Consider the following 21,146-nt stretch of genomic DNA (forward strand, 5'->3'; position numbering starts at 1 on the left):
TGGAAAGGATAAAATGATGCAGCCAGAGCCAGGGTCCCTTAAGCAGAAGGTTCAACACTGCACATGTTAAAGATCATTTTTTCTGTTTGAACCCTGCCTACTTATGATCCTACAATTACAGACAACTTAAGGGTGTCTATCAGTGATGCTCCCTTCCATGGTTTACACTACTCTTCAGTAACATGTGGTGCACTTCACCCTGCACAGAGTTCTGGTCATTCCAGGCAGCACCCACTGCCTCCTTTGGCAGGGCCCAGGTCAGACCATTCCCAGAATACACACACAGCTGTGTGACCTTCCCCCTGTCCTCAACAGGTCTTATCTAATGGAACTGAGGAGATGTCATCACCTTACAGTGTCTCAATACAAAGTCCTACACCGTGTTTGAATAGAACACTGCAAACTGCTGCCACTGCTTTACACCTCTCCACTGAAGCCTCAAGATGTATGGCTTGTAACAGGGTATCACAGAGAGTCCATACACAGTCTTTCGAAAATAAACTTAAAATTATAGAAAATCATTCTGCAACAGGAACAGCTCTGCTCTGCTGTGATTTTTTTCTGCTTTTGACTGCATTGCATCTTTTTCATAATTTCTTCTGCCTGGATGAGTCTTGTCTATGTCTACTCTGTTTTCTACTGCTTAAAGGCCATTTGGATAAATGCCTCCCATTTAAATCCTAACATCCAGCTCAAAAGGCTCCTCTTTCATAGCAGGCTTAGAAATTCTGTTTAGTGAGCTGCACATCTAGTTACCAGAATGCAGTTTTTAAGAATACACACAAAGCGGAAGAAATCCTTGAGCTGATTCCAGAGAAAAATTTCATTAACCTTCTTTCCACTTGTCCCCAGTACAGGGAACATAAACATATTTTGGCTAATATGATTAGCAGTTTTCCATTAGTAACCCGGACAACACTGTGAGAACTTCTGGACGGTGCCCAAGCACCCGTGGCATATCACAAGATCTGTCTGGGAGATTTCTCTGACCAACAGACTCCAAAATTATAAGCAATTCTCAAGGCAGCTTGAAAATCATAGAAGGCAATAAGGGCATTTTAAATGGTCTTTCCAAACTGCTGCTTTTACCTACCCATGGCATTAGCAAGGACATGAAATTCATCCATTTGAGGGAAGCTGTTAACTTTCCACACCATAGTGACTGTATCACAGCAAGTCACATGTCTAGAATGAAAGTGTTCAGTCTTCTGTATGCAGCTGTAGCCACCCACCCACAGCACTACCAACCACTGCAAGAGCTCTAGGCAGCAGTGTCAGCAAGCTCTTGCTACAGCCACGTTCTGAATTCGTGCTTTTTGTAACTCCTCCATCAAACCTCTAAACAGACAAAATAGAGAAGAAAATGCACAAGTTTGACTTGAATCAAGCAAAGGAAATCTTATCACCTTATGATCTTGCCAGTTAATGCATCTTTAAACCAGTTTGCATATATGCAGTTCCCTAGTTTATGTTTGGGCAATTACCACTTATTCCTCAAAGCCAGGCAGCTGCCAGAACTGGTTTGAAGAGCCACAACTAAAGGAGCTGTCTGGGGCCTCAGAGGCCCATTAGTCTAACCTGAACATCAGGGCCAGTCACCTAGTGCATGAGAGAAGTAGAACCCTATACACTAATCTTTGTCCAGGATCAGAGTAACCTGACATTCGTTTTATTCACCACAGTCCTCCCACTTGCTTCACTGGAAGGCTACTCCAGAACGGAAGTAGAGCAAAAGGTGGTTAATCTATGCCCTAGTTTGGTAAGAGGATGAACACGTCAATCACATGAAAAGGAAAGTTCTGAACAGTTTGCTGGCATCTCTTCTTTATATTTCATGGAGAGAGACACAACGACTTCAAACATGCATATTGCACACAGCAGTGGGGCACAGGTTCTAACCCCCAGTTATTTTCCCATCTCCAATCCCACAGCACAGACTTAGCACTTGGCAAGTAAACAGGTCTGGGGAGGTGGGGGTTAATTTGACATGCTCATGAACTAAAGCTTTAAGGAATCTATTTAATGCATTTACCCAACGATAAACGTGAGGAAGAAAAGCTCCTTTTATTTTGGACAAAGCTGGCGCTTACTTTAATGAATAGTTTGAAAACAGTTTCAAATGCCAACAAGCAGATGAGGCAATGAATAAAGTAAAGTATCTTTACTGTTTCCCATGCAGTATGTGGGATGCTTTTATCGTGCAGTTAAACACCACCAATGTCAATGGTATTTTTAGCATTTAAACACTACCAAGGTCCATTTAGCATTTTAGGTTAGCCCAGCACTTACTCATAGCTGTTTCACTAGCAACTGGAGTAGATGAAATTTGAGCCACTTGTCCTGAAATGCTTCATGGACTAGTTGTAAAGGACATTTGGGGTACAAGTTTTGGGATCATGCCAGTCACCTATGATTTGCTGATATCACCTGTGGTGTTGATGATGACTGCCAGACCACTGTGCTGCATTAACATCACACAGACTACGTTATCTCTTATCTCTTGCTCAAGTGATTTACTAGATCTTCTTAGGGCACATATGTATGAAACCTTTTGCACAGCTTTAGGTTCACCAAGGAAGATTTTTAGAGGACAGGAAAAAGAAAAAGAAACATAAATCTGAGCACGATTTCTTCTCCCCTTGTTTCTTTCAAATCTTAATATAGTGAGTCTGATTGTCCCTTAACTTCCCCTACCTCTGCTAAGGCTTATTTACACTGTCGTTGTGCCAGAAAAAAAACCCACACATAAATCTTCTTCCACACACAATCATGACAGCCACAACTACTCTGGGGTTCATGAAGAAGTTTCGTTTGAATTTGCCTTGACTTTTACACTAAATGATGTGTGAAAAAGAAAACTGAGGTGTAAGCAACAAGCAGCCTTGCTCTTCTCCATGCCGAGATGACAGCATGGTTCACAGAGAAAGGTTCTACCCAGTCAGATGGTTAGGTCTAAAGTCTTTTTAAATCTAGAAGAGAATTCAGAGACACTTTGAAAATGTTTTAGTGCTTCAATCTAATTAAATTATATTTTTTCTTCCCCCACCACTACCCTAAGCAGCACATTTTAACTTCTCCCTTTGCACACATTTATACTCACTGGCCAATAAACAAAATAAAAGTCGCTGAAATGCTCCTACATGCCTGAAACAGTAAGATAAACTTGAAATAGTGCAAGCCACTAAAACAGTCAACACCCAGCAGTGAAGACTTCCACAGGAATCTTAACCCAGTCTGCTCTGTAATGCCATCCCCTTCCCAATAGGATGGTGGAAAATAGTTCAGAAGGTGGAGTCAGCTTCTTTAAACCAGCCAGATAATAAATTTCTTTTTTTTCCTTGCTGGTGAATCAAAAAAAACAGGACACTTGTCCTTTTCACTGATTATCTTCCCCAAAGATAAAAAGTAGAATCTATCAAGAAGAGAGCAACCATCAATAGAAGAAAAGAGAACTTTGCATTGCCTTTTGCTCAGAAACTTCTGGCACAGGAGTATCAGCTTTTGCTTATTTCTTAAGCATGTGAAATGGAACCAAAGGAACAGAGTTAATATATCTGAAATTTTAGCCAATGGATTAAAACTGACTACATCATGCTCAGAATTACTCAAAAACCTAGGCATGTAACAACAACAACATTAGACTGATTTTGATGGTGGTGCTCAGAGTGGGCCATTTACCCATTTACCTGCCCTGGGCTGCACAAGCTCTCCTGCAGCCACACAGCTGAGCCCAGGAGCTAGCCTGCTCATCTCTGTACAAAACTGCTATTTCACAACAAAAGTAGCAGAAAGTTCCTGAAGTCCTCAATTATATTCCAGAAGAGTATTTAGGCTGCTAAATAATTCAGGCACTTTCAAAAGATTTCCTCAAGTTTGCAAATCTAATTGCTCATCTAAGCTTAATTCAGCTCAATTTTAAAAATCAGCTAAATTGGTGTTAATGCTGATGACACTAAAAATGCTCTTAAACTCATTTAAGGTTAATTTGGTAATTTACCAACATAAAGGTTAAGCTGACTAAAGGTGGTCTTTTATATAGAATTTTATAGAATTTCATTGGCTTTGCTATAATGGTAGAAAAATAGTTTATTCTAACTTCTCTAATACTGACAAGCTTATAGCTTCATGTAGTTCTTCTCTAGATTAAAAAAGAAGCCATAGAGAAAAATGACACCAATAAATACAGTTTTTGTACTAGCACAGTTACTTGAATTTTTCAGGATATTTAACAAAGCAATCACCAGCAGGGAAAAAGCCCTCTTGTTTCCCCAACTTAAATCATCTTTCTTGTAAGGAGTAACCCTCTTGTATAAAAAAATGCCGCTGTGAATAGGTCTAGACTTTACACAGCCATGGGTCACTAATTTAATTAGATTTCAAAGCAACTATTCTACCTTTACACTGAATACAATACTTCCTGTACCCTCCCTCATACTAAAAGGAATAAAACAATCTCCCAGAGGTTTACACCTCAATGCATGAGGAAACAACAACAAAGTGTACGCACAATACCTTGAGTTACAGATGGGGTTTATATTGTTCCAGTTATTAGGAAAACCTTAACTACCTGCTAAGTTGGTATTTTTAGCAAGGAAAACAGAAGCTTTTCTCCCTTCTGTTGAGATAGGATTCTGTTTGACCTGCTCTGCTCAGAAAATGACTGCCATCATCCAACCTCAGTAACTTCCCCTACTAAATATGAGTTTTTGCATATACTAAAATCATGAAACAAACTTCACTGTATGAATAAAATAAATGTTAAAAGTGAACTTTACTCATAACAGTAGAAGTCCTTGCCTTCTGTAAGAAAACAGGGCTTGTAGGGTTTTTCCTGGGGGTAAATAGTAGGGTAGAGTGAGGAAAAAAGCCCTGCAGTGTATCAGCGTTTGGTCTTTTGAACTTTTCTCCTTCCAAACTAAAATGGGGACTGCAGTTTCCACAGAATTCTTGTATCACATGTGTTACCACACATTTCTGACTCCACAAGCTTACTGCTTTCATAATTTGAGTGATCCAAAGCTGCATGGATTAGGTATCTGAGGAGATTGGGGGTTTTGCCCTCACCAAAAGCCACGAGGGAACAACAAGAAACCAAGTTCATATTCTCCTCCAGGAACTCATGTAGCATTTCAAAGAATTACACAAGATAGGAGCTGTTACTGAAAGTAAAAGCACACCATAATAGATAGGAACATTTGCCTCCAGTTTCACCACCTATAAATGACGTGAAAATACCTATTATACTGCTATTCATTTGTGCTGTTATTCAGCAACACGCATGTAAAGGAAAACCGTGCTACAACAACTCTATGAACAGTCTGTGCAGATAACTTTGTTACTGTTAACAACATTCCAGCTTCACTTTGCTCTGCTGAACAGGATGCAAATTCAGCCTTGGTTTAACTGTAACACACAAGTACATAACCTTTCCTTCTCTACTCTTCCACATGAAAACAAGATGCCAGCTTGTATCAAACAGGAAGGGCAGAAGCAGTTGCCAGGTTATAATCACAGATTCTTCTGGATCTTAATATAAATGAAGCACTTGTGGCATTGATTCCCTAAGCTGACAATAAATGAAATTATTCTGCAGGCAGCTATAGGTTACTCCTCCCTTACATGCTGTGTACACAGTGAAAAAAGAGGATTTTGTGAGGAGTGGGTATGAAGATGGTAGCACCACAATTTCTGGCAAGTCCAGTGCTTGCTTGTATTTTGTGAACAGCATTCCTGCTCTCTGTATGGCAAATTAACAGCAGTAAAAGGTGAAACATACCATAACCTATTCCTACAGTGCTGCATTTCTGGAAATGCAATGGTTACTAGGACACAACACTTTTGATGCATAAATGAAGCTGTAATTATAATTGTCTCATTACTCTCTTGTGTTAGCTAGTGATAATGTTAATGATATGAAAGTGAAACAATTACAGAATGTATGAAAACAGGTTTCTAAACATCCATTCCTCTTTCTGATCTCAAGTCATCTTTCAGATCTCATGATAAAACTACTGGGCCACAACACTTAATTTAACATCGTATAATGGAAATGAAAAGTTACTTAATTTATGATATCTAGTAATTTGTTATAAATTAAGAATTTTATAGAGACCTGTTTCACAGCTTCTATGAATTTCAGTCTATGGGTTCAGTTCTTTTAAAGTCAGTGCTGTGATGAAAAATCAGACTTTTATGGTATGAAAACTAGGAAAAAATAAGCAGATATTTGAATGTAATTTTAAAATTCCCACGACAGAGATGTCTGGTGATCCATGAAATGTCTAAACCACAGACCCAAACATATTGTATACTCTCACATGCACATGAAAAGAAAGGGGAAAAATGAAAGTAAACAAACAACATACAAAGGTGAGCTTATTTTAATCTGGTCACAAATAAAAAACCACAAGGGCAAAATTGCTGCCCCAAAAGCTAGAAAGCAAAGCACAAAAAGTGAAAAGAGTTTAGTGGGAAAAAAAGATCACAGGAAGGAACAACAATGATGGAAAATGGACATGAAAGGAAATTGAATTATCTCTTTTCAAATGAAGCACTCTTTTCTAGTCACAGAAGACAGACATTCATTTCACTGCAAGAAGTTTAAATGAACAAACAGGAAGGCACACCTAAGTGGAACTAAGGGGTTAACAGAAGTTTGGGGAGTGGGGTTCCTATCCTAATTGGGAACATAGCAAATAAAAATTATTATGTTATATTCTCAATATGGTCACTTCAGCTTTACAAAGTGGTAAGCTCTAAAAGCAAGTGCTGAGGTGACCTTAGTATTAATTAGGAGACAGAGGACAGAGCTCTCATCCAGTTACAGGAAAATATCCCTTGGCACCAGGATACAACAGGGAAGAAGGGAGAAGATACAATGAGACAGAGAGACAATCCAGCACTGTATTATTCCCGAAGAAAGTACCATCTTGAGACACTTGAGGATGCCCCCCCAGACCAGCACTGGGGACCTGAGGCACATGCACACAGAGCCCCTTGATACTCAGAGAGCTGTAGCAGGGACTAAAGAAACTCTCAGAGCTGTGATGCCAGTGCTGGAGCTGTGGGATTTAACAGGAAGATGAAAGCTGTCCATACCATATCCCTCCTTTTATTTTCTTCTACCCCATAGCTCTGTGCCTCAACAGCACCAGCTCAAAACCACACTTGCCACATGAGCAGATTCCTGGCTACTTCTATCTACAGTAGTGGCAAACATAATTTTACTGCCTTTTTTTTTTTTTAAACTACAGAGCTGCTTTATCTCCAGCCTAGCAGAAGTTCACATGGAGAGGGCTGACTAATTTGAACTGACTGCAGACAAGCTGGTACGGGCATTACTGAGTAGCACAGACCAGGGACCACCAGAGAGAGATGAGCTTGGTAGTAAATTCTAATTTATTCACAACACATAGAAGAATGTGTCAGCAAAGACTCTCAAAGTGAAGCACATTAATTAGTTAAGCCTACTCAAGTTTTGTGGCTATTTTAAAATTAACAGGGTTGAGTAAACTAGGGCAAGCAGACAAAAAGGCCCACATCCTCAAAAGCACATTGTGGGTATGCTGTATATTGTCTTTGTTGATCTGGATCTAAATGGATTTCAAGGTCTAATAATGAATCAATGAGTTGAATACTATTTCCTAGATTCCTATCTCTCTGTGATTAGGCTCTTATAACAAAGTGGGATTCAAGGAGTGTCTTACACTGCATTATATTAGACCAGAGCTGATATTAAAGAACTTTCAAACTGAAATTATGTGAATGTTGACTCATCACAGCATGAACCATAAAGCTGAGTCCTGCTATTGTCTTTTTCACATCTCCATGTAACTATATGCAAATTAAACCACAAACAGTAAAAGCAAAATAATAAAGCATGGTGGGCGTCAAATTTGCTGTTATCTTTTATGGTACATATTTATAGGAGATAGATGAAGCACTTCACAGCTAGCAAGAAATTTGTGATGAGAAGAGAAATACTTTTGCCTCCCAAACATTCAACAATATTTAAAAGTAATGTTAACATACCTGTTCCTCCATTACTCTTTTTTTCCAACTGTGCCACTTGTATCACTTCAGCAGCAGCATCCCTTACTACCAAGTCTTCATTCTGCAGCAGTAGAATCACACATTTCCATAGACCAAGGGTATCAGACAGTCCTATATTTATTTGTGGAGAAAAATTAGAGTTCTATTTCTTACATGGATTCAAAGAAGTTAGAGCTCTGTTTCCATACCTAAACACAACACATGAAAAGCACTGGCAAATTGCTGGGAAAAAGACTGGCAATACGATCAGAGTATTTTCAGCGTGTGTGAGCCTTATCTAGGTGGCAGACTCAGCTTGGTTTAAACAGTGGGCAACAGATAAGAGAACGGGCCTCTCTATCTGGGTTCAACTTCAGTCATGAGTGCTCTCAATTTTCTACAATTTCTAGGAGTGTAGAATTCCTGTTTGGCAACAGCAAAAATTTTGTGGCTGGAGATCGATCACTGATCAACACACTGATCATGGATTTGCTGTTGCAATCTGCCTGGAGCAGAGGCTGCCAAAGCAAACTTTCTTCAGCTAGTGCCAGTAGTGTTCTCTGCTGGGAACAGCAACTGACCCCACCTCTCAGGGATCTACCTGTCACCACCTCCTCCCACATCCACCTGTCCCCACCACTCATCAGCATGCCCTGCCAGCCTCACACCCACTCTCTGCTGGAAACAAGTTTAATCATGGGGTGATTACACGTGCACAGCTAAGACTAACACCAGAGAGAAGTGCCAAGATGGAGGTGCTCATCTGGTAATGCCCAAGGCAGACAGCACACACCACGCCAGTGGCAATCCACACCTCACAAGCCATACTTCCCTTGCAAACCTTTGTGCCATTTTCATTTCATGCATGACTAGCTCGAGTCACTTGTCTGTTTGCTGTGTATTTTTCAGGTCTTGTTAAACATCCTGATTAAAGGAATCCAGTGGAAGATCACTTTTAGATGCAGCCAGCTGTTAGATATTACTTTCTAGTAACCACAGACAACACAAGCGTTGTGTTTCATTGCTGGTTTTCTTCTACTATGTTTTCAGCAGGTTTATCAGAGATTTGTATTGCAAGGCTAGCCAGGCAACTGTATTTCACTGCTTGGCCAAAGTAAATTGCTCTAGGCTTTAGTACAGAGGCAGAAGAAGCATTCTTGTATTACCTGTAACTTCCCTATGTGGCAATGGCATGAAGTATAATTATTTCAGAAAGAAGTTGCTTTGTTTTCTAGCATGACAAACTCAATAATGTTATACTGCTACAACTAGGGCAGAATAATTGTTCCCTTACAGATTCAATTGCCAGATTTCCCACCCAGACATGTTCTACTGTATTTCCAGAAGCAGTGGAAGTCTGCAATGAGAATTTGCATAAAGACTTTTTCTGAACCCTCAAGCAGCTTGATGAAGAGATGATGGGGTCACCCAGAACAGACAGGCATTCACCCTCTTTCTCTTAGGAACATAGTAATGGAAGCTCTTGAGAATGACTACAGCTTCATTTCATACAACCACAGTTTCCTTTAACTTCTACTTTTTACTGTCTGTGGTCAAGCAAGCTGATGCAGAAGAAGGCATAGAAGTCAAGAATGTTTATATGCACACAACCCGTTTAAGGTAATTATTCTGGGTTTATATCACTACAACTAATCACCAGCCCATGCCCTGGATTTGTCAAACTCCTCACTGCAGTACTGACAGTTTCACAGTTGTGAAGATCCCCAGATTGACAATTCTAGGTACTAGGAAGGGTCAGCTCTGCATCTTTCTTCCCTTGGATCAATTTCCAGAGCAAAGAACTAATTCAGATGGCTTGCCCACCAAGGCCGTGGGGCTCTGCTGTCTGGGCTATTTGGGGAGCACTTATTTTTGTTTACTTGTCTGTTTTCATTTGTTTTGTTAGGATTTTACACATGATATAAACTGCTGCTATTTTTATTTCAGACCTGCACATCTGCCTGACTGGAAAGCATGGAAATCAGCAACTGTTTTGACAAGATCGAAGAGGAAAGTGTTGTCCATCATCTATGGACCACATCCATAAATAACAACATGATGAGAAGCACAGCATTTGGGAGATTTTTACTCCAAAACTTCCACTGTCTTCATTTGACATAAAATGGTAATGTCTGTCCTATGAAGAGCTTTATCTAGATGGTGAAGGTCAGGATTTCCAGAGCTGATACTATTAACACTTAATAGTGCAATGTCTGCCTCATATAATAGATTTAGCTCTGGTAAATGTTACCAATACCTCTTAAAAGGCACATCTCAAAATAATAGTTAATTTTTCACAAAACCACTATCTACACATCAAGAAATATCCTGTTCTTTTTGTCTAAGAGATACATGTATCCAGTCCACATGGGTGGACTTAAGCTACTTAAACTAAAAGCATACAACTACACTGGCATGAAGTATCACAGAGTTAAAAGTATCTAAAGCTGTCTGTCCTGTTCAGGATGCAAAATAATTTCTTTACCTCCTATTATCACCTATTCTTGCATCTCGCCTGGCCCTTTACTCACAAAATCCCCTATTCTCTATTCACAGAAGCAGGGGAGGGAAAAATCTAAAAGAAAAACTCCATCTATTCTACAGAACAAACCAGAGCTTTACTTAGCTTTGCATTAGTACATTCACTAATGTACTGTTGCATAAGGCAGGGTAGGTTTTCTTTGCTCTCCTTCTTTCCTTGTTTTCTAAAGAGACAGTCTAATGTTAACTTAAGACAAAAATCCTTATACCTGGGAGATGATCCAATAATGTGATCCAATCATTCTTCCAGTAGAATGTGTCTCTCATTTCTAGACTGAAGCATCTCAACATCCAGCCAGCACAGCTTTGTTACACTCCCAGTGTTAAACTAAACTATGCCCACCTCACCAATAGAGTACTACAGAAAGATTCAAGTTACAGAACAATTGCAAGCCAGTAATTCTGTACAGCAATGTATATTGAACTGGAGACCTAACAACATCTCATGTGCCCCTTCTGCAGAGTTCTTGCCAGAGGCTGGGCACATGTGCTTTTTCTACCAGAATTTAAATAAATCTGTATGTTTAGTAATTAAATCCTATTAAAATTTTTTTTAAACCCTGTTTGATGTAATTATGTTTTGACTGTGCATACACAAACAATACATTTGAAATCATGTATTAATGGATTTCATCAAAAAGATCCAGAAAATTACCATCAAGCTACTTACCAAGAACGAGCTTTTCACTGATCAAAAGGAATGATGTTATACTTTTAAGAACTTCAGCAGCTGCTAACAGCATCTCTGTCTCTTGCTCATCTCCACAAAAAAACACTATCAGCTGAACCCATTTTTTCAAGACTTCTTCTGAAATCTGAAGGCACAGAACATGTGAGAAGTATGCTACACAAGCTGGTGTTATCTCTTACCATCACACTGAACTATGGCCTGCCTAAGGGATACTGCTCATTAGTAAATGCCTGGTTTTTCCAAAGTGGTGAATCCCACGTGAACATTTAAAACTTGGGAAATTTTCTTTTAGTTAGAGCAGTATTCACAGGCAAGTCTTTCACTCTGTTCCTTCAAAGCAGGCTCACCAATGACCACACAAGTCAAAGCATATTTTTGTGTGCTCAGGCCTTTGACACATGCAAGCCAAGGACAAATATGCTGGTCCTTTGCTGAATTTCAGAGAGCTCCTCTTGCCCACGTCTCCAGCCTGTCGAGGTCCTTCTGAAGGGCTGCACAGCCCTCTGTGGTATCATCCACTCCTCCCAGCCTTGTGCTATCAGTGAACTTGCTGAGGAAGCACCTGCCCCTTCATCCAAGCCATTGATGAAGAAGTCAAATAATACTGGGCCCAATATTGACCCTTGGGACACCACTAGTGACAGAGCAATGTGACCCTGTGACACTGTTTATGACCCTCTGGGATTTTCCATCCAGCCAGTTCTCAACCCACCTCTAACTGAGGAATAAATGAAACCTCAGTCATACTCTGCCTCATTCTGCCTGGTACAGGGTCATGCACTGCACACAGGGACACAGCCAGAGCATGTCCTACAGATTCTATAACAGGTGAAAACAAAACAAAAACATATCCCAAGATTTTACAATGACTGAAATTTCAAGGAGACACATGGACGGACTATCTAGAAAGACAGAACTTAACCTTTACCTTATGAAAGAAAAAATCCCTTCCACAGATATAAATACTGAATGCAATCTCAAAGAAAGATTTCAGATGGAAAACTGATGTACTTGGTCTTTCCCAAAGCAAAAGCTCTCTGTAGGTATATCTTAGATCTCCCATGGTTTATATGCTTAGTAGAGGAAGTTGTTGTTGCATTTCTAGTTAAGATTTTTACAGCATTTTTCCTTAAATCCTCTTTGTTATGTTAACTTTAAGTATTCACACTATGCCTTTCCTTTAACAAAAAAGATCTAACATCATAATTCATGTTCCTCAATTCTTGTGTGCAAATCTGATTTTGTATTTTTTATAATGAGACACAGTTATTAGCATATAATATGAATCTATTCTGCTGCTCATCCCATGAAAAATAATAGCTTTGTAAGGAAAATAATCTTCTTTTTAAAACAGACCATGAGTTTTTTTTGCTTTAAAGTATCCACTAAGTGTGTTTTGTGCCTTTGAAAGTATTTTTTAAAATGTCTAGCACTAAAGCTGCTTTTGCACTGCTTTTCACATACATATGTGACATCACAGACTGACAATTTCAAATCAGAAGACATCTGAGCTGGCTGGGAACTGCACCCAACCAGTGCTTCAGCTTCGTGCCTTTCCACCCGACATGCTCTCCTGTGGGCTCTCCAAAAAATCAAGAAACCACAACAAAGCTGCACTTCAGTAAATGGCCTGGATTTAAAACAAGCATTAAACACCGCAGGCATTTCCCTTTCCACATTATAGTGACCGTTTTGGATGAGCTCAGAAGCTGAAATTACTCATCAGAAATATTTACATATATATTTAACTTGAAATTATTTTGAGAGGGGACTTGGATCTAAAAGAAGCCACATTACTGCAATCACTAAAATCTCCAGGATTACAAGACTTATCCAGCTCCATTTCCCTTACCTGCTGATAGTTCTGCAAATGGTGGATAATCAATTTGGAGGCAAATTTGAGAGCTATGGTTTGACCTTCAGGGCTGTGAAAACAAGGCAAAGGACATATTAAAAAGTCAGCTATTTCTGTCATCATTTCATCTCTAGAAGAAAACCAGCCAGCTCTTAATTATTTCTGATTATCACCAATGGGTATTTTTCAAGCTGAGCACTTGGAGTTACTACATTAGAGATCTAGATGTTAGCTAAGTTCTCAGCTGACATGCAAATGAAACATGCCCTTACTTTCACTCCTCTCATGTTTATTTTCTATTTATATACTTTTCATAGAAGAACACATTTGAAAATGGAACCTGAGTCAAATAAACCAGACATTATTTTAAATTGTGAATAAATGCATCTCTTGAAGCTGGTGTTTAGCTGCAGGAATATCTTTTCTACAGGTGCTACAAATGCTCCTAGTGCAGAATATGCCTACTGCCAGCTTCCAAGCCTCCCTGCTGCCCAGCAGGATCTAAGGACATGGCTCTTAGCACCATGGCTTCTGAAGCCTATTCCCACCATAGGGAATGGCAACACCTGGGCAGCAAGGCCTGCTACTTCAGCCATTTCCCTCTAACAGCACCAATCAGTGTTATTTTATCACCAGAATCTTACTTCATCCCAGAAATGACCACTCCCCATCATCATCATCTGAACCTGAACAATTTAGTGTAAATCATCAGCAAATATGCACAGCTATAAAATGCTGTTCTACACTCCATACCCTCTGTATTCAATGTTTGTAACACTGGACTGCAAGGTTTACTTGGCTTAAAAAACTATCAGAAACAGATAGAGCCTGGACACTGTAAGCCTGTTTGCCCATTCCACTATGAATGGATGGACACAGCTTCTAATTCAGTAGGAACTACAAACTGGCTCCATATTTTTCAGTGTTTTCTGCTGATTTTACATATCAGGACTGTATAAGGAGTGCAAATCCTAAGGATTCAGATTAACCATTTCTGCCAATCCAGTAAGTTAAATGAGATCTGTCATTCTTTCCATGTACCATCTGCTCATAAACCAGGATAGAAGAGACAGCAGATTCAAAGCAAAAAAAGTGCATGGTTGGATCATTTTTTGTTAGTTCTACAGTAAAGTGTGTGTTTCCCAATTACCATTCAGGAAGAACTATGCTCACTGGCTATCACAAGGCAGCCAGAGCAACTTCTTGTTTAAGGAACCATACTACTGGACATTTCCAGGGTGCTAGTATGATTTGTGGGCCTTTTTAATAATTCAGATAAAGGCCTTCTCTGAAAAATTCTCAAGAACCCACTTTACTCAAATAAGCCACACTCTCTTTTCTGAAACAGATTTTCAAATGAAAGGGCAGTCCCAAACCAACATGTATTAATGTTCAACGTTGAAAGTTTTTAGAATATAAGTATTTCAACATGCATGACAGACCATACCTGCTGGAGATATCTGCAAGGTTTAAACTCCAGGTTAAGAGCTCATTTGGATTCATTTTTATAGAGCTTTCAGTCTTTGGAAGCACATTTCTGAGATCCATATTATAAAGGATTTCCAGCACCTGCAAACACAAGTCACAAACAAAGAATTTACAGACATTTTCAACAGGAATGTGCACATTTGAGATCAATAGAACACTGACTTAAGCTTTACTCCAAGAACACAAATAGTTTCTCTGGACAGTTCTAAGAAAGTAAAGAGGAAGTTCTTGCATTTTTCACAAGAACATCTGTTACAAAATTATTGCATAGCTCTTGTTCAGTGTAAAAAAAAACCATCAGCTACTCATCTACTATTTAAAAAGTGTAATGAATGTTTGAAATATATTTTTGAAACTTACAAATATGATCTAAAAATTTAAAACATAATGTACTGAAAACATACAAAACGTCAATAAAAAAAATCACCCTCTTACCTTGCAAAAACACTGGGGATTTGTCTCCTTCAAAGCCATTGTGAGAAGAGTGTCTTCCAAATCAGTGAGTAAACATAATACACCTCGTCTTCCTTCTGCAATTTCCTTGGAATTTCTTTGTTTCAGCCACAGCAGTATTGCTTCCAATGCCAGCAGACGCACTTCATGGAACTCACAGTGCAGGAGAAGAGCTACTGACAATGAGGGCTTGGCCACTTCCTTTGCACCAGCTGAACCACAGCTCTGGGTGTCAGGACCTGCAGCCACTGATAGCACTGATATTACAAGTCTGGTGATGCTCTGCAGATACTGTATCAGTCCTGGTACTGCAGAGGAGTAGGGAATACCAGACACCAATTCAGAATCTGAAATGATCCTTTTCATCTCTTCCCAAAAGTCAAGCAACTGCATTCCTGGAATGAGAGTAACACTTAGTGAACAAATCATTGATGTTACCATCTGCTCCAGACTATGAAGTTGACAAATATCAAGTATGCAAAAGGTATCATAAGATAAATTCAGGCATGAAATGAAAATCAGAGTTCTCCTTCATTTTAACCTGATTCCAAATTATTAAAAAGCTTTGCTAGATATCACATGTATTCGTATTTAAATCAAAAGAAGCAAGGACACAAAGTTTTCTGAGAATTACAACTGCTCAACACATGAGCTGAAAGTTTCAAACAACTTTAAAAAATGCTACAGTACCTTGCAGATTGCCTGCAATCTTTACCAATTACATCTGTTTGGTAAGTATTTCTTTAAATCAAGCTAGTAATACAATATTGCAAATTGTACAAGCCTACCATTTCTACCACTGCAGAACGTGATTAGCACAAATAAACTATTAAATATACGTGGGAAAAATTTAGATAGTTAGTTCTAAAATCAGAGACCAGACTGAACAAAGTGCTGTCTGTCAGACTATTCAGCTGCAACTGAAATCAGGAGAAATTACAACAGAGGCCATTCTGATAACACTGAAAATCTCATGCCTTCATAGTTTTAGTCAGAAAAAATTGCTATTAAGAAGGTGGCCCTTCGAGATAAATAGACCTGTCCTGTGTATATCAGTCTAAAGAATTTACTTATTAAAAAACCCAGGATACTTTTCCTATTCTTATTCATTTTGAACAGTTAATATAGCAACAAATGAGCTGCACTGTAGCCCCTCTTATGTATCAGCACAAGAACTGTGACATTTCAGCCATTTACATTGGTGCAACCTCATCCAAATGGCCCAGCATAGTCTGAGAACCTTCTTTAGTGCTTGGCCACCTCCTGGAGCAAACAAAGAGGCCACTGACATCTGTGATACAGAGGGTTACAGGCTTTAGCAGAGCTGGCAGTGTAGACAAAATGAAAGAAAAAAGTCATCAATGGTACTATCTCACACCCACATACACTGAAATACTCATATGCCTTGACCTCGACCTTCTTCTCCATCAGCAGGAATGAACCATTTTATAATACTGAAACCATCTTGCCCAGTTCAGAGCCTGTATAGGTTGTACCACAAGTAAATGAACATGTTATACCACACAAAATTCAAATGCAAGCAGAGAAAATCACAAAAGAACAGAGAACAGTGCCACTAGTTCTAGGGGATGTTGGAAGTTTAGGTTTTTTTAAAATGTAAAAAAGGAATAAAGCTAAATACAAAGATTAAACAAACTTACATTTCTTCAGTATCTGCAAGAAGACAATTCATTACCATATAACTTTGCTATTTATAATTAAACACTGAGCACTGCTGAAAGCCTGTCTAAATAGTCCTTTCTAAATTCCTGATTTTGACATGAAGCCACAGCACAAATATAGATTCATTTTGTTGTCCATGAAGACATTTCCCTAAGCCTTCTATTTAGAATTAAATATCCTGCCCTTTCATATTCAAATTCTTCCAAAGCCATCCTAATTTGTTTGACATTTACACTGAAAGTTGAAATGGCTGTACACTGTTTACCACATTAGACAGAACCATTTCTGAGTAATTCTGGATACGCTTCAAAAAGATCTAGTATTTGTAAAAAAAATCTCAGACATACTGCCCAGCCATCAGCACTGTCATTCACATTTTTGCTGGAGTTTCTTTTCTGAAGGGACTTGATGCAGCCAAAGGAACTCCAGTATCAGTGAGAAGCTGTCTCACAGTATTATCCTCTACATGACACAGCTGACTTCCTCTCATGGCAATGCAAACTTGTATATTTTATTTGCTACATTTGTAAACCCCCTCCAAGCACTGCTTTTACACACTGGCATCATAGCATAAACTAGCATTAATGCCCGTGTCACACGACACGTATACAACTGCCAGAATTCCTCAATTTCGGAACTGTCTGGTTGCCTTGGAGAGGGATTAGGCTTCGCCTCAGTTATTACACAGCCTGACTCCACAGACAGCAGTTTAAAAACAGAAATAATCCCAGGCAGCTGAAAGAAAAAGGTTCAAGGTCAAACGCCTCAGTTCAAGAAGAGACACAGCTTCAGTTTCAGAGCACGACACCTTTTCAGGTTCTTACCTGCTCCTGTCCACCTTGCTTTACATTGAGCTACACGCAAGCACTAATGGGAAATGAGACAGGATGGAAGGGTCTCAAAGCTCCAGAGCAGGGAAAGGGAGAGTAGCATTAGGTGCACACAGGGAGAGATAGAGAGGGAGCAAGAGAGAAAGAGAAAATCAGGGGAAGGGAGAAGGGCATCTCCCATTTTGTTGGTGTCAATGCTGCCAACCTTGCCAGAGCCTGCAACCCAGGATCAGAGAGAGTGGTGACCCTCCCATGGACTCCAGGAGCTGGCCACGCACTGACTTTCCAACTCAGCAAACTTTCTTTTGTATTGTGCAAGGCCAGCGCAACTTCTCTTTATGTCTTCATCTTTGAATATAAATTGAACTTTCATATAAAAAACATAGCAGAGCAACTCACTCCCAGAACTACTAGCTTGCAGAGACTGTGACACAAGAGTCTTTGGCAACAGACTCTCTTTTTCTGCATATATCAAATACTTCTGCTTTGGAAGCCTTCTGGATGACTTTTTTCCCATGCAATTGTGAAAGACTGGATGCTGTGGCTCATCTATTTTACAGAAAGTCTCTTTAAAACTGGATGTCTCAATGGCAAGGCTGTCAAAAAAGACTGTCTGCGTATTTGCTTAGCCTCAGCACACCAGAAAGCAAATCTTTCTGCATTCATCTTGTGCTCCACACGCTTTCCAACACTCTTTTTTCACACAAATATGTACAAAAGGAAAGAATGCCCCTTGTCTTAGTACAATGCTGTGGAAATATTCCTGCTTTCAACTTCATCACTAAGAAATCTTTCCAGGCTTTCATGTAAATGTTTTCTCGTCTGCTTAGCTTTAAGTAAACTCTTTCCTTTGGCTTACATCAAAATATCCAACTAAACCAGAAAACCACACTGCTTCATAAAGTAAATGTCAGCCTCTGTTGTTAAGATACAGTAACGACATACTTTTGTTTACAAACAAACATCACTGTACAGTTTGAATGACCAGATGCTGTGAGAAGGAAGAACAAATTTTGGCTGACCAAAGAAGGGTCCTGGCAAACAGCAGTCTCTCCAGGATGCTGACAGATGCAAAAGAGCCCCCAAGAATTAAGTGGATTTAATTTTATTTTCCCCCTTAAGGATTGCTTCATTTGTGGGACAGGAAGAATTTCAGTCTGCTTCTAGTACAGGAGACATCTTGCACAACCACTTGGTTCTCTTCAACACCCGACACAAACATCCTCAATCCTTTTGTGTCCCCCACACTGATACATGCATACATCATCTATGTCACGGCATCTAGCTTTGAGGGGCTGTTTTCTTTAATCCTATTTGTGATCAACTGATGTTCTGTCATGTATATGAAGTAAAACGGTCTTTGACCATCTGAAAATAAAGAGGAAAGGAAGAAGAGCACAATGGAATTAGCAGAATGGATGAATCTCGAGTTATAAACCTCCTCAAAATTCAGCAGCTCCCAAAATTGCACCCTGTCTCTCTTCTGCTCTTCCCTGCAGTGGCAGGCAGGACCTGTTCAGTCTGTTCCCACATTAAGTAGATACATAGAGCAAGGACAGAAAAATGTCCCTGCTCAGGGAGCAGCAAACCATCAGCTGATGGACAGCTCAGCTGATACTTCATCTCAGAGGCACTACAGTCTGTTCAAAAGTGAGAGAAGCAATCTGAATTCCTTCCATATTAAAATCCAAACTTGCTTCACCTCCTTGCAGGGTTGATACACTTCTGTAGGATTTGGTAATTTCACAGTGATTATTTAGCTACTGCCAAGTGGACAACTCTCCTGATCATCAGGTGTGCTGTGTGAGGGGCTTCCTTCTGTACATGTGGTTAGTACAGCTCTAAGTATTTGCAACTTCTAGATAAATATTGAGATTAAATCCTGTATGCAGGCCCTCAAGCACCCAAACCACCTTCCATATTCCTACCAGAAGCTCCAGGAAAAAGGAACAAAGCAGGAGAAAAGGGGGGGGGAAGTTTCTACCAGCATCAGAAACCTTACTGACACTCTCCAAGGGCAGACAAAAAAGGCAATAAAATGCTGCTGTGCCTGCAGTATATGGTTATGGGAAGGGGCTCTGAGCAGCAAAGATCTGGATATCCATCACTATTCAACAAGACCTGCAAGAAAGCGCAATTGTTTATGAACTGAGGTTAAAATCCGCTCTCAAACTACCATCCATGGACATCTGAACAGATCATATGAATAGGGAGTAGGCTGAGAGGTAATCAGCGCCAAGAAGAGATTTTCCTAGAAAAATATTAAGAAGTATTTTCTTTTGTATTTTTCCTTTTTATTAAAAGTGGATTAGGCAAAGTCACTGCTAAATGGAAATAAAACCACAAAGAGGACAGAAAAGTCTGCTTCATTACACAGCCATACTAAGGTGACTGTTGATGATCATAAAATTGATATTTTAAGCAGGATGTTTTCTTTTAAAGACATCTGCAACTTCTTCAACATCAGAGACTAGGCATCACAACTCACAATAGGATTCAAAACTACAAACATGACTAATTACCAGAATCCATGGATAATTTATTGTTGAGGACCCAAGTATCCCATTGCATTTTGTACAGCATAAGGGAAAGTTTCCAAAGGAAAAAAGAAGGGGGAAAAACCCCAATATTATATCTGGACACTGAAACAGTTATTTTTTCTTACAGGTGTTTTTTCTTACAGCTTCTCTCTGGCCCAGCACTGAGTTTTCCAGTATTTTGCATTCATATAAAATCATAAAACCCCACAGAGACAGTGCAAGTCAGTCAGTGGTACATGTTGGAATCTAAAGAGAACCTGCTTTTGAAAGAACAAGCAGTCTCTGTCTTCACGTGGGAATAGAATTTTAACTGCTAACATTAATAAACATGACCAATTCCACTTTCCCCTAGTGTCAATTATTTCATGGAACACCTTTCCATATTCTCAGCTCAACACAGCATTCCAGCAGTATTGTGCCTACCCTCCACAGCCCTCCTCTGATCACTGCCACCATTCTAAAAACACTTTTACTCTCCTCCTCCTCCACCTGTGTCACAAGTTCTGCCTCCAGTGTTTCTTTGACAGCTGTTGGTGTTGTACATAACCCATCTCCTTTCTCCAAATAATTGCTCTTTTCAGCCTTGGCCCATTTGTTTTGTTCTTCTGTCTCACACTAACTTCTGGTCAGTCTGTGGACTACTTCAGCATCCCTCACTGGTTCTGCCTCTGGCATTTTACTGTCCAGGCAACTCCCAGTCACTCCTTGTGTCTTGGACTTCCAACAATGCCACCCTCAACTTCTTCATTCTCCTGTATGCATTGAATTAGAACACTGAGTACCTAAAAAAATTTCCTTTTGATTTGTCCAATTTAATGTTAGTAGGCACAGAGCATTTAGATGATCCTGTAAATATGTTTCAAATCTTTACCTTCCTTAAGTCAAAATAAAAATATTTACCCACTGCCACACTCAATACACCAGCAAACTTTATATAATTTCTGACAACATACACAAAAACTGCCTTCAATTTATTAAGACTGAGTTTAAGTTTAAGGTAATTAGACCAAATAACCAAAACATGTGTTAACAAG

The 21,146-nt window shown here is 39.5% G+C and overlaps 1 protein-coding gene across 3 annotated transcripts in view; it reads right to left on the bottom strand.

Annotated features, from left to right (window-relative positions):
- The window catches only part of THADA (THADA armadillo repeat containing), a 151,692-nt gene that overhangs the window by 19,557 nt on the left and 110,989 nt on the right, over window positions 1–21,146 (bottom strand). For all 3 annotated transcript variants that reach the window (XM_088161232.1, XM_014883146.2, XM_088161233.1), the window contains 5 exons: window positions 15,042–15,454; window positions 14,566–14,687; window positions 13,116–13,188; window positions 11,243–11,387; window positions 8,032–8,163 (listed from right to left, as the gene is read on the bottom strand). In XM_088161232.1, the coding sequence (XP_088017358.1) occupies window positions 8,032–8,163; window positions 11,243–11,387; window positions 13,116–13,188; window positions 14,566–14,687; window positions 15,042–15,454 (885 nt within the window). The remainder of the gene's footprint in view (window positions 1–8,031; window positions 8,164–11,242; window positions 11,388–13,115; window positions 13,189–14,565; window positions 14,688–15,041; window positions 15,455–21,146) is intronic.

The sequence above is a fragment of the Sturnus vulgaris genome, chromosome 3 (assembly GCF_052056855.1).
Source record: "Sturnus vulgaris isolate bStuVul1 chromosome 3, bStuVul1.hap1, whole genome shotgun sequence".
Classification (NCBI taxonomy): Eukaryota; Metazoa; Chordata; class Aves; order Passeriformes; family Sturnidae; genus Sturnus; species Sturnus vulgaris.